This window comes from Physeter macrocephalus, chromosome 13 (genome assembly GCF_002837175.3).
Source record: "Physeter macrocephalus isolate SW-GA chromosome 13, ASM283717v5, whole genome shotgun sequence".
Taxonomy (NCBI): Eukaryota; Metazoa; Chordata; class Mammalia; order Artiodactyla; family Physeteridae; genus Physeter; species Physeter macrocephalus.
In genome coordinates, this window is record NC_041226.1 from 50,519,325 (window position 1) to 50,533,521 (window position 14,197).

Genomic DNA, 14,197 nt, shown 5'->3' on the forward strand with positions numbered 1-14,197 from the left:
CATCAAACATCAGTTTGTCAAAAACTTCCCAGTGTGTTTGAATAGAAGCTGCTGAATTTGCAGCAGTTGCTGAAAAAGATGAAACTATATGAGTTTAGTCATGTAGGAAATAACATTTTTTGGAGTTACAACTGCATGTTTTTATTTGGTCATTAGAATTTGGGGCAGCTGTGTCAATTATCTGACTACTCCTTTGAATTTGAGTATGAAAATTTTTGGTAGATATAGCAATTAGGTGTTGCAGTGTAAAAAAGCCCTGCCCGCCACAAATTCCCAATGTCATGCTACAAACAAACATTTATTTAGCTTACATGTCTTGGGGGTTAGCAGTGAGTTGGCCAATGGAGGCTGGGCTCAGCTGAGGTGTTTCTGCTATGCTCCAAGTGTCCTTACCCTCTTCCTGGAACCAGCAGGCTGGCCCAAGCTCATTCTTCTCCGGGTGATGACACAAGTACAAACAGCAAGCAGAAGCTTATTCAGGCCTGGATTTCGAACTGGCATACAATTATTTCTGCCCCATTTCATTGATCAAAACAAATCACATGGCTGAACTCAATGTCAAGGAGTGGGTAAATATACAGTTAATTCTCATTATAAAGCTACTACGAATGCTGAGTTAGTAAATACTGAACCATTGCTCCTAGTGGAAACAGGTTAGGCTCCTGTGAGCCTCTGGTCACATTTTAATCAACAAATCAACACATTTTTTATGTGTATTTTTGTTGAAAGTCCCCGCATTTAATCTATATTGTTGATTCGTTAACACTGATCCCAGGACTAACAGCACTGTAACTCATGCCTGAAGGAACTTATCTAATACATGTATTTTCTCTATAAGGCACATCACAGTCTTCCTGTGTGTGGGAACACAAAACAGCACATGAGCACAATGCTTGGGGCCATTTTATACAGTGAAATCATCAACAAAAAGCACAGAAATGCCTAAAAACTGTGGCACTAAATAGACTGCAAAAAGGACACATTTCCAATACAAGACCTTGAACAAGAAGGCAGAGCACAGACTTGCTTGACCTCAGCTGGGAACTCAATTTTTTTGCCACCCTGAGCATGTCTGAAGGACCTTGAAAGTGACATGGGTACTGATTTGGGGGTTACAAATAAATGTTAGCAAGTAGATAAATTCAAAACACAGAACCCATGAATGATGAGGATTGACACACTTTGCCCCTAGTGGAAAAAACTTCAGTGTTATATGGCAAAGGGTATAGATAAAGGAAGAATTAAAACATAGGGACGTTATACATATGTATAACTGAATCACTTTGTTGCACACCAGAAACAACATTGTAAATCAACTACTTCAATTAAAAAACAAAACAAAACAAATGGGGACCAATAATGCAGAATCTTGGGCCCCATCTTAGACTTATTGGATCAAAATCTGCATTTCAGATTCCCCAGGTATTTGTATGTACATTCAAGTTTAAGAAGTACTGGACTCAATACCATGGTGGGTATATGCATGCCAGAGGCTGAGAGTTAAACCCTACAAACATCAGAGGCTACTACATTCATAAATTTTTTTTTCTTTAAGTTATTTATTTATTTTGGCTGCATTGGGTCTTCATTGCTGTGCGCGAGCTTCCTCTAGTTGCGGTGAGTGGGCTTCTCATTGTGGTGGCTTCTCTTGTTGCGGAGCATGGGCTCTAGGCGCACGGGCTTCAGTAGTTGTGGCATACGGGCTCTAGAGCGCAGGCTCAGTAGTTGTGGCTCACGGGCTTAGTTGCTCTGCAGCATGTGGGATCTTCCCGGACCAGGGATTGAAGCCGTGTCCCCTGCGTTGGCAGGCAGATTCTTAACCACTGCACCACCAGGGAAGTCCCTCATAAGGCTTTTATGGGTCCAAAGGTCTAGCCCATAATGGGACAACCTCTCTAAGGTGAAGGATAAGCTATTGTACCCTGCAATTCCTCTTAACAGGGAAAAGGCAGAGCACTTGGTTTCTGGCTTTTGGACGCAGCATACATCACATTTGGGAATACAAGTGCAACACGTTTATTGGGTGATATGGATGGCTGCCAGTTTGAGTAGATCCCTGAGCAAGAGAGTCCTCTGCAGCAAGACCATGCTGGAATGCAAGCTGCCTTCTGTTTGGCCCTAGATCTCAGCAGATCCAATGGTGCTAGAGAGGTCCACACTGTGTGAAGTCCTAGGGAAGCCCTAACAGCAGAGTCACAGTGCAGGACCTCAAGGTTCTGGACCAACGCCATTCCCCTGACAGTAAGTCATTTGAAAAACAACCCCTGGCATGCCACTAAGAGCCTGGCTGTGCAGCTGAAGTGATTATGCAACTGTGGCTGCCCATGATGAGCTGGACATTTCAGATTTACCGCCTCACAGGTGGGTGGTATTGCAACAATCTCTCAGATAGATAAGGAGAATGGCAAGTCTTGGAAATTCCTTGGAAGTTGAATAGTGAGTGGCCAGAAGACCATGAATGGGAGAGTTGGAAGTTCCCCAAGAAAGGCAAGCTCAGTGTAATTATCTTTTCCTCACTCCCTAACTGCTCCTCTCCCTGCATTCCCTCTCTTGGGTGCAGCAGTAACACGCACTCTACCCCAGGTCAGATCTCTGGAGTCATCATTGACAGTGCGGGCTCAGCAGTGGGATACCCCCTTCAAACAGTATCTCTTTAATCTATGCCTACCCCTCCTGCCCCTCCGTCACCGCTACTGCCTTAATTAAGTCTCTCATCATTTCACTCTGACAAATTTTCCACATTATTGAAAATGGGGTTTATGCATATCTGATTATTCCATTCACTCCTCAAATATTTATTGAGCATCTACTATGTAATCAGGCACTGGGTTAGGCTTTGGGGAAAACGATGTGAGGAATTCAAAAATGACATTGCTGCAGGCCTTATGGAATTCACAGCCTGATGGAAAAGAGAGATGAAAATCCTCCTTAAAATCCTTCAGCGGTTCCCCGCTGTTTTCAGGATGAAGCCCAGATGTCTTGACCGGTTAGTCCCTGCCTATCTCTCCAAAACTGTCTCTAACCACTGCCCTTCAGTCTTGCAGGCTCTGCAGCCACAGTGCACACTTTTCCTTCTTCCGAGCACCCTCCTCTCTGACTGGCTACCATCGACTTTTTTAAGGGCTCACTCCAGCTGTCCATCTCCTCCAGGAAGCCTGGACACTCCCTCTCCCCGTTAGCTGCCCTTTTGTGTAGTTTCACCAACCTCATGCTACCACTATCACACATGTAGCACACTTCATTGTGATTCTTCGTTCTTTTGTCCACCTCTTCTACCCTACTGTAAGCTTAGCTTTGTGTACCCAACACTTAGTTACAGCGTCCGATTCATAATAGGTACTTGACATTTTTTCTCAAACGGAACTGTGTAGGTATATAGAAATGTTCCCCACTCCGTAACAGCAGACAAGGCCAACATATCACTTCTGTACCCTGGCAAAGGAGCTTCTCAGCACGACTGGCGTCCTCTGGGTGAGGGGCCTCCTGACTGGCAGCGCCCAGGTCGCTCCCTCGACGAACAGGACTCAGCGGCACGCCCCCTAGCGTCTCCGGCTACAGGAACGGGAGGGCGCCGGAGAGCACGCGGTCCCAGACCCGCGCTTGGCGCATGCGTGGCAGGGGAGCAGTCCCGTCGGCTCGGAAGAGTCCAAGCGCGAGGGGAGAGAGCTGAGATTCTTTTCCCTTCTGCAATAGGAAGCTGGCTCCTATTCTTTTCCTCTCCGATTGTATCTTAATTTAAAGTTTAAACCTTGACTTGTGGTTCCGTAGGGAGCGATAAAGGAGCTAGCGTGTTGTTAGACTTTTCTTCGTCTCTCGGCACCCCTCCCGCGGGGCACAGGGTTGGACGGGTCCAGGTCAGGAGCAAGGGGGCGGAAGCGGCGGCGGCTGTCAGAGCTGAAGAGGGGCCGGGTGGAGTGGCCATGGAGAGTCAACGCTGGCTGCCGTTGGAGGCCAATCCCGAGGTGAGCGTGGCTCGGGTCTTGGCCTGAGGCCGCGGGCAGGGGCGGAGGGCACCGGGCTGCCGCCTCTAGTCCCGGGCAGTTTGTCGCTAAATGGTGTTCTCTGTTTCGTTTTCAGGTCACCAACCAGGTGAGTGAGGTGTCTTGTCGCTTGGGACTCTGGCCGCCTACACCCCTGCACTCCCCAGGAGTCTGGGATTTAACTCCGTGAGGGTCCCTCTTGTTCAGCTTCAGACGGGCGTGCTCTGTTTGCGGCCGCTTCCCTTCCACCTGGGTCCTGGAGATGCTCCCAGCTGTCTCTGGTCCCATTCCCCGTCAACAGCGTTTCCTGGGTTTTTTGGGTCAGGTTTTGAGGGACGTTCACCCTGTATTCCTGTTCCTCTTCTCTCTTCGTTTTGCCTCCTGCTAGTGCCGAATCCATAATTGTCCCACCCCTATACCTTCTAGGTGACTAATTTGCCTGCAGTACCTGACTCCAAGCTTTGTAAAGTCTCCCACCCAGTCCTTGTAATCTCATCCGCCACTTGCACCATGAAATCATCTTCCAGTCATCTTCTCTCGCCCGATCAAGTCACTTCTCTTCTCTGCCACGCCCCCTTTCTCTTCCAGTTTCTTAAAAATGGAATTTAGTTGCTTTTATACCACAGGAAAGCTCAATTCCCACGTCATCCTTTGCCAGCTACAACCCTTTAAGTTCGTTTGGGTGTTGGAGGTTCGGGATGGGGAAGAGGGGACATCTCGCAGCCACTCGATCAAAAGGACAATAAGTGCTACCAGGTATAAACTTTTTATTTGCTCAGGTGTATTTTGCCTTCTCCTGTTTTTCATTCTCAACAGCAAGTTTTCTTTTTACTGCCCTCTTAGTTTATCATTCTTCTCCCCCGTCTCCCCCCCCCAATAATCTTCCTTCTCATCACCAAGGAATAATGATTCATCCTGTACTTCATTGGTTTTCGGTTTTGAAAGCTTGTAGAAAATTCCTTATATAAAGAAAGCAGATAGAAGTGCTTTATTTTAATGTTGTCAGCAAACTATTTGTTATTCAGGTTTATTACATGCTATTGAAATGATTATTACTGCCTCAATTCTTGTCTCTTTAGTAATCTAGTAATTTAGTAATGAACAAAGCTTGGAACACAGCATATATCTTTCATGTTATTATTAAGGTGGCATTTCCTATCAATATTACCTTTCTTTTGTTTTACCCTCTTTGACATTTGTTGTTCATTTTTTGCCTAAAACATTTTGACGGCTTTGTAAAGAAAAAAATTTTCCTTCTGAATAAGTCAGTGTTTACAACTTCTGATTTAGTGCCCTAGGAAAGAAGCATATTTCTCTCAGACCTAATTCCAGATTTTTTTATAACTTTAGTTAAAAATCAATTTACCATATATCTGGGCTCTGTTCTATTCTATTGATCTATGTGTTTGTTTTGATTACTGTAGTTTTATTACTGTGGTCTTGAAATTAAATAGTATGAATTCTCAAACTTCATTCCTTTTCAAAATTGTTTAGGCTATTTTAGTTTCTTTGCCTTTCGATATAAATTTTAGAATCAGCTTGTCAACTTACACAAAAAATTTTGGTATGATTTTGATGACTAGGCCTATAGATATATTTTGGGGAAAAATATCATAACAATATTGAGTCTTGCAATCCATGAAGATGGTACCTCTCATCATTTACCTGGGTCTTTGATTTCTTTCAGCAGTGGTCTGTCGTTTTAGCATGTCGATCTTGCACATTTTTTTGTTTCTTTATACCTAAGTATTTAATGATTTTTGGTGCTGTTGTAAATGATGGTGTTTTAAAATTTCATTTTCTAGTTGTCCATTGCTATGTATAGAAGTATAATTTATTTTTACATGTTAACTTTGTACTGCTGTTGTGCTAAATTCACTTCCTCTAGTGGCTTTTTTTGGTAGATGCTTTGGGATTTTCTATACAGACAGTCATATTCTCTGTGGTTAGACTGTTTTATTTTTCCCTTTTCAATCTGTATGCCTTTTATTTATTTTTCTTGTTGAACTAGTTAGGACCTTTAATACAAAATTGAGTAGGATGGAGAGAGAGAGGACATCTTTGTCTTCTTCTGGAACTTAGAGGGAAAACATTTGATTTTTCATCATTAGATATGTTAGATGTAGGGTTTTGGTAGATATTTTTTTATCAGGTTAAGGAAGTTCCCTTCTTTTCTGAGTTTGCTAAGAGTTTTTATCATGGATCACTGTTGAATTTTCATAAATGACTTTCCTGTATCTCTTGAAATGATCATTTAAGGAAGAAATAATACTAATCCTACATAAACATAGAAGAGGGGGGCACTTCTCAACTCATTTTATGGCCGGCATTACCAGACAAGCCGTAATAAGAAAAACTGCAGACTCTCCCTCATGAACGTGGATGTAAAAATCCTCTACAAAATATTTGCAAAGAGAATGCAGCAGTATATAAAAAGGATAGTGTATCCTGACGAGGAGCCATTTATTCTGTTATTGCAAAGCTGGTTCACTATTCTAAAGTCAATCAGTGTAATTAACTGTATCAACAGACTAAAAAATACATTTGTTTTTAGATGATACCATTATTATTTTTAATAAGATGTAAGCTTATATAATTGGAAACCTATATTCTAAACCTACGTTCTAATTGGAAACCTTTGTTCCTAAGTAATCTTGGTAGCCTATAAAACACATTCACTTATTCACATCAATTAAATAATATTTGGGGGGCACCTTTTGGAATACCAGGTATCTGAGCAGGAGCTGGTTATATTTAGTGATGAAAACATTTATGGTTTTCTGCTTTTCAGTCCACTGGGAAGACAGACAATAAACAAGTAAGCAAACAAATAGTTAGCAATTATTATAAGTGCAGTGGAGAAAATTAATGGTACAGTGATGAAGACCATCAGGGAAAACATACTAGGTTGGATGGTGACAGGAGGCCATTCTGTGGTGACATAAACAGAGAAAAGATATTATTAGTATATGATTGTACACTATTTCTGGCATGCTTTGGTGTGGTTAAGTTTGTTTTAAATTTATTTATTTTTTTTTAATAAAAAAATTTTTTGTGTGTTAGTTTCTGCTTTATAACAAAGTGAGTCAGCTATACATATACATACATCCTCATATCTCCTCCCTCTTGTGTCTCCCTCCCTCCCACCCTCCCTATCCCACCCCTTTTAATTTATTTTTTAAAGAAGTAATGTACATTTAGTGGGAGAATGGACAAGTATCTAAGAAGTAATCAGTTTTAAACAAAATTTTTGTAGTTGTTTCTTTATTCTCTTTATGTTAGTGACAGAGCTGAGAATTGAAAATGAATGGAAATTTAATTAACTCACTCAGAATTTGGAAAATTTATAAATTAAGCCACAGATTAATCCCAACAACAATATCCATCCCCACCTTTTCTTCTTTCCTCAATTGAATGGAATCATAGGCCTTTTACTTATCTTGATTTCACTCTGTTACCATTTGTTGGTTGCATGTGTCATTATACTCAGTATGAGCAAACACTGTTTAATGCTCTCACAACGCCTAGTTTGTATAAGAATGATTAACTCATGTCTCCTATATGAAGATTGTTAGTAACTGGTAGACGTTAACTAGTAACCATATGTCTCAGTAGATGTGTTAAGTAGTGATTTCTTTTTTTGGTTCATATGCTGTCATTGCCTTCTCAGGATATTTTGTCTTGCTATAGGTAGGACTTACCTAGAATAAAATCAGTTAAATGATAGAAAAAATTATTTTAAAAATTGAAGCTCCATTTTATTTACATATGCATTTAAGGGGGTAATAGCAGCTTGCAGCTGATGGAAAGTTACAGGTAATTAAGCATCAGGAATTATAACTTTTTTTAAAAAGAACATTTTGTGATGTGGGCAATCATAGAATTTCTTTTTATGACCACACTAGATTTTCATCTTGATTATGTTTTGTGATTTGAGTATTGTACAGCCACATTATATAATTTTAAATATTGTGTTTTAGAACCACCCATTTCTGATGTGAAAATTCCCTAGAAATATTCCTAATTGTGGATTTTATTGAATAGGCAAAATATTTTCTGGCTGAAGGAAAAGAAATTTACTTTAACATAATTATTGTATTTAGTTGCTTAGTGTTGGAAAAAGATTTAGAAGTCATCTGCTAAATCATTGCCATGAACATACAAACATTCGTAGTTAGTGTTTCCCATCTTGGGAAAAACACCCTTGTTACCCTGCCCTCCTCTACTACCTCCTCTGTTTCCCTTCTTTGTAAATTTTCACAAAGAATTGACCATAGACGCTCTTGCTACTTTCTTATCAGCGTTTTTTTCCTGTATTCACTCCCATCTGGTTTGCTTCTATCCTCACCATTTCACAGTAACTACTTTTCTCAAGTTTACTAATCACGACTTTGCCAGATCCAGCGTTCACTTTTCTGTCACCATTTTCTTGATCTCTCAGCAATATTTGGAAGAGTAGACCACTCCATCCCTCTTGAAACATTATCTTTTCTTGGCTGCTGTGATAATTCTGGTTTTCCTCCTATTTCTCTGACTGCTTCTTAGATTTGCCTTTTATGGATCATTTCCCTTCCAATTACTAAGGAGTTCCTCAGAACTTTGTCCTACACTCCTAATCCTTTTTTTTTTTTTTTTTTTTTTTGCGGTACGCGGGCCTCTCACTGTTGTGGCCTCCCCCCTTGCGGAGCACAGGCTCCGGACGCGCAGGCTCAGCGGCCGTGGCTCACGGGCCCAGCCGCTCCGTGGCATGTGGGATCTTCCCGGACTGGGGCACGAACCCGTGTCCCCTGCATCAGCAGGCGGACTCTCAACCACTGCGCCACCAGGGAAGCCCATACACTGCTAATCTTTTTATATTTTCTGTTGTATAGCATTAGTACTGTCAGTTGTCACCTATTTGATCCTGTGTTCCTCCAAGTCCTGACTTCTCTACAGAATTGGAAACTACTATATTCAGCTACCGCTTTTACAATATATCTCCATTTGGATGTCTCATAGATATCTCAAATTTAACATGGCTGAAAAAGAAATCTGGCTTTACATCCTCTCATTTCTCCTGCAAATCCACTTCCCCAGTCTTTTAAGGGTACCACCATTTATACAGTGCCCAAGTCAATGTCATTAATTCTTCACAACTATGCTAGTTTGGAGAGGCCATTCTTGTACTGATTTAATTTCTTGGGTTTGAATCTCTGCTCTGAGACCATAGGCAGTTACCTAGCCTCTTTGTACCTCAGTTTCTTAGTTTCTCATAACCCCTCCTAATCCTGTAAAATTGTTGTAAGGATTAAATAAATTGCTACATGTAAATTTTGTATAACAATGTATAGAACAAAGCATGCACTGTGTGAAGTTAGCTGTTTTTAATATTTTTCTTTCCCTAACCTCTCAGATCCAATGATGTGCAACTGTGGTACACTCTTCTTTCAGAATCTATCCCAAATTGGGCCATTCTGTTCATTTCTACCACCGTGTCCCAAGCCACCATCATCCTTTGTTTGGACAGCTGCAGTAGCTTCCTAACTAGTTTTTCTGCTTCTCCCTTTACCTCCCTAAAATATATTCTCAGTATACACCCAAGGAGATTTTATAAAAATGCAAATCACATCTGTGTTTCCCTGCTTAAAACACTCAAAACACAAAACAGCCTTCCATTGCTTGTGCTTAGAATGCACTTCAAGCTGTTTACTATGGCCTGATGGGGAGGTACTGCCTGCCTCCCACTTTTGCTGGGCTGCAGTCTTTGAATGCCAGTCCTGTTCCTGCTTCAGTCTTTGTACTAGCTCATCCTGTGCTTGAATCATTATGATCTGGGTTGTTTCATGGCTGGTTCTTGTCATTTGTGTCTTAACTTAAAGTCCTCTCCTCAGTGAGTCTTTCCTGATTATGCAGGTAATGTTCCTTCCTTTTCCCACCACTGGCCCTGAATCTACACTGACATCATGTCTTGTTTTCTTTCTTTCATAATACTTAACCACTTTGTGAAATTATCTTGTTTATTGCATGTATCATACCACTAGAATATAAGTTCTGTGAGAACAAGGACAAGTCTGAAGTACTGAGAATGGTGCCTGGCCCATAGGGGGCTCTCAACAAATAGGTTTTTTTTTTTGTTTTTTGTTTTTTTTTTGCGGTACGCGGGCCTCTCACTGTTGTGGCCTCCCGCCTTGCGGAGCACAGGCTCCGGACGCGCAGGCTCAGCGGCCATGGCTCACGGGCCTAGCCGCTCCGCGGCATGTGGGATCTTCCCGGTCTGGGGCACGAACCCGTGTCCCCTGCATCGGCAGGCGGACTCTAAACCACTGCGCCACCAGGGAAGCCCAACAAATAGTTATTGAATGGAAGAATGAATAAATTTTATATAGCTCCTTTCATGCTCCAGAAAATCTTTCTTAAAATTATCTTTAATGTGGTCATGAATCTTTTGCTTGAATATTTCAGTGAGCAGTATTCTATCTCATAAAGTGATTTAGTTTCTTACTATCATGAGAATAATGTATAATTAGAAGAATTATATTTCTTTATATTGAAACAAAATCTGCTTTCCTGTAACTTCCTCCAGTTGTCTGTCATCCTCCCATTGAAACCATACAGAGTAAATCTAATTGCTTCTTCATGATATTACTAGAAATATTGGGGGAAACGGATTATACTAATTTAAGTTTCCTTCAAACATGCCCAGATTCTCCGGCTGTGAGGTCTTCCAAAACCTTATCATTCCTGGTGACCTTTCTTTGAGCCTGATTCTGTTTATTGTCATCCTTCATAAAATAGGCCTGCCAGAGCTGATATCATATTCCACTCTGAATAACCTGTGTTGAAATAGTGTGTTACTAAATTATCCTGAGTATTACAACTTTTAAAGCAGATCAGCACTGCATCGCTTACGTTGACAATTGTGTAGTCCATATTGAGCCTGCAGTAAAGTAAACTCCTTTTTTTCTTGGTCCCTACATAAAATGTTTTTAGTATTTCTCCATTCTGTACTTAAGTAATTTCATTTTTGTTTGTTTACTAAATAGCTATTAAAATTCATTTGGCTGGTTTCCAGACTTTAAAAACCATTGTTTTCTCATTTAACTATTAGTTATTTTCCTAGTTCTGCATCTAGCAGTTACTACTAGTATACTTTTACTAGTAGTGATACCGAGCAATTACTAGATAAGTATAATTTCTGTCATAACCCAAACCATTAGTAAATTAGTAACAAGGCAGAATCTATTGCTGTCCTGAACTGGCCATTGAAGACCCGGAGCAAGTGACTTAAGAACAAATTTGAAAGGAAGGTAGATTTAATTTTCCTGTTTTTTGAAATTTATGTAATCAGAGTTTTTGTTATTTGACTATCACCTAAAGAATGAGGAGGAATTCATTAAAAATGAGGGGGAGAGGCTAACAGTTTTTCAGATAGAGAGAAGTCCAGTTTGTATGCAAAAGCAAGGTAAGAGATGGTTATCTACCCTTTGAGAACTTGAAGAGTTCATTGTGGCTAAAATTAGAGAACAAAGTACAAAAAGATACTTTAAGCAGTGAGAGACAAGTAAATAAGCACCAGAACATCCAGAGCTTTGCATGTGGGTTCTGGCAGCATGACCTTGAAAAGTCACAGAACCTCCCAGGCTCCGTTTTCTCATTGGTGAAAGGATGTAATAATAAAACCTCCTTTGCAGTAAAGGTGAAGTGCATTAAAGTTCCCAGCATAGTTTCTGATAGAAGATACTATTTTAAAATATTTACAAATAAATTAAAATATTCTGTATCTGGTGGAAATTTTCTCTTTGGACCATAGAATGAAAAGGATAAGTTAACCAAGGATCTTTTTTGGGCACATTTTCTAATTTACTAATTGTTTTTCTTGATAGGCCAAATGTTAGTGGCATTATAAAAATTTAGTGAGCTAGTCAGTCAGAATTTTTTGTTATTTTATTACCCAATGTTTAAAAAAGCCTGAAGACAGATATTAAAAGTTATAAATCCCTTTATTGTATTTGATGCAAACAGGATGCTTCTAATTGTGTAGAGATGGCATTGCAAGTGCCTATACTATATAGAATACTTTTCTTTGTGAGTAATCCGGAGAGATTTTTTGGGAATAGTTTTAAAACTGGCATTATGTTTTATCCCGGTTCTGTAAATTTAAAGAAAATACATGCATATCAGTTCTGTAGATTTGTATCTTTGAAACTACATCTATTGTAAAAATAACACTTTTTAAAAACACTGGAAGATAAAAAGTTGAGTTCCACACCATCCAAGCTAACTACTATTAATATTTAATATTTTAGAGAATTTCTTTTTAATCTTTCTCTATTTGATTATGATCACCACAAATGCACGTAGGTTCTTTTTTTTCCTTTAATTATAAAAGTAGGATACCTTCGTTATTTTAAAAAAAGTGAGAGGTAAAAGTTGGAGACTTTCTTCCTCACCTTTTCTCTGAAGCCCAGAGGTAGTTACTAGGCATAGCCTCTTTTATTCTTTCTATGCATATGATGACTTCCTGTGTGAGTCTGACCCATAACAATCTGGAGTCAGAGGTTGCATCCATGTACTTAATAGATATTAGTTAAATTGAATGTCTTTTTATCAATCTTATTTGATTGGCTATATGAGTAAAAAGTTGAGGAAAAGTATGATTCCAGTTAAATTTTAATCATTTTTATATATTTAATCTTCTATTTAATCATTGATGTGTCCTCAGTTTGATACTAATCACTCTCGCTACAACTGCTGCCTTTGGAGCTTGGTAATTTTTTTTTTTTTTTTTTTTTTTTTTGCGGTACGCGGGCCTGTCACTGTTGTGGCCTCTCCCGTTGCGGAGCACAGGCTCCAGACGCGCAGGCTCAGCGGCCATGGCTCACGGGCCCAGCCGCTCCGCGGCATGTGGGATCCTCCCGGACTGGGGCACGAACCCGTGTCCCCTGCATCGGCAGGCGGACTCTCAACCACTGCGCCACCAGGGAAGCCCCTAATTTTTATACTCTTTAGCTTTGGCTGACATGGAACAAGTTTACAACTTCAAGGTAATTTGCCAATTTTCTCCAGACTGTTTTTTCACCAAAATGTTTAACTGTTACTTTCAGTTTGCAGCACAGATGTAAAAATTATTCTGTTACATGTACCTCTTCTTTTATAACTTTATAGCAATATGGCTATTGGGGGTACATAATATTAACAAATAAATTTAAATTCTTTTATCAGGGTTTATGATACTTTTCCTTGACACTATGCCTTTTAGAGCTGTCAGTCCTGTGCAGGTAGTATTTGGAGTATTTGGAGCTGATAAATGCCTGGTTTTAGATTAGAAGCCAAATGTATCTTTCCTACCTCTTTAACTTGGCACAAATAAAAAGTATATATAAAATATTCATTATAAACATAGCTTAACAGACATGTGTAGACATACAGATGGCTAGATTATCTATTAAGATAGAGATACAATCTTTAACAAATTGAACAAATTTCTTGCAAGTTCAGCAAATAGAACTTGAGTGTCTGTGGTTTGGCCAGTACAGTGCTAGGCAGTGGGTTTAAAAAGGTGAATAAGACACAGTTCCTTCCTTTGGCTTTGCAGTCAATTTTAGTCCTTTTTCAGTTTCTAGATAGAATTGAATATTGAGGAGGGCATAGACTAAGAATTTCAGAGAAAGTGGAGAAGGGAGAGGGAAGTAGTTTGGAATACTTCATTGAACTTTATTAAAGTCTGGAATCATTCATAGGAATCAGATGAAGAATAGGTATTAACTAGAGAAGTCCGTTGATTTCTGTGGCCCCAGACTGTTGCAGAGCATGTGACTTGATGAACCTGTGGATGTTGAGCACATTCTGCCAAGAGAAGTTTTTTAATTCAGAGTATTTCTTATTAAATGTATCTAAGACCTTATTTTTGACCAACCATACTATCCGTAAGTAGCGTTTTTTCTACAGGCAGAGAATTGGAGGGATGTGGAGAGTGGTCCTTTAATCAGGAAGGTCTTGTCTTGTAGAACCTGACTGTGAGATGAATAACACTGTTTATGTAATAGGGCGGGGCTTCCATTGGTTTTGCAAGATCTCATTTGATGATCTAAGTATGTGTGATTGTTCTTCAGGGAGAAATACCCAAGGCACCTTTTTATTTTTAAATCTCAGATAATGTTAGACCAGTAGATACTAGGATGTATTCTCGAAGTAAGGTATAATGATGCATTTTTAGTGTGTTTTTTGTTTCCTCTGCT

The 14,197-nt window shown here is 39.8% G+C and overlaps 1 protein-coding gene across 4 annotated transcripts in view; it reads left to right on the forward strand.

The window, feature by feature from the left end:
• Positions 1-14,197, forward strand: part of UCHL3 (ubiquitin C-terminal hydrolase L3) — a 50,614-nt gene that overhangs the window by 3,155 nt on the left and 33,262 nt on the right. For 3 of the 4 annotated variants that reach the window (XM_055089701.1, XM_055089700.1, XM_055089702.1), the window contains exon 2: positions 3,769-3,962. In XM_055089701.1, the coding sequence (XP_054945676.1) occupies positions 3,769-3,962 (194 nt within the window). Of the gene's footprint in view, positions 1-3,768; positions 3,963-12,964; positions 13,004-14,197 lie in introns of those variants that run through there. The other variant, XM_055089703.1, reaches the window with a different exon arrangement.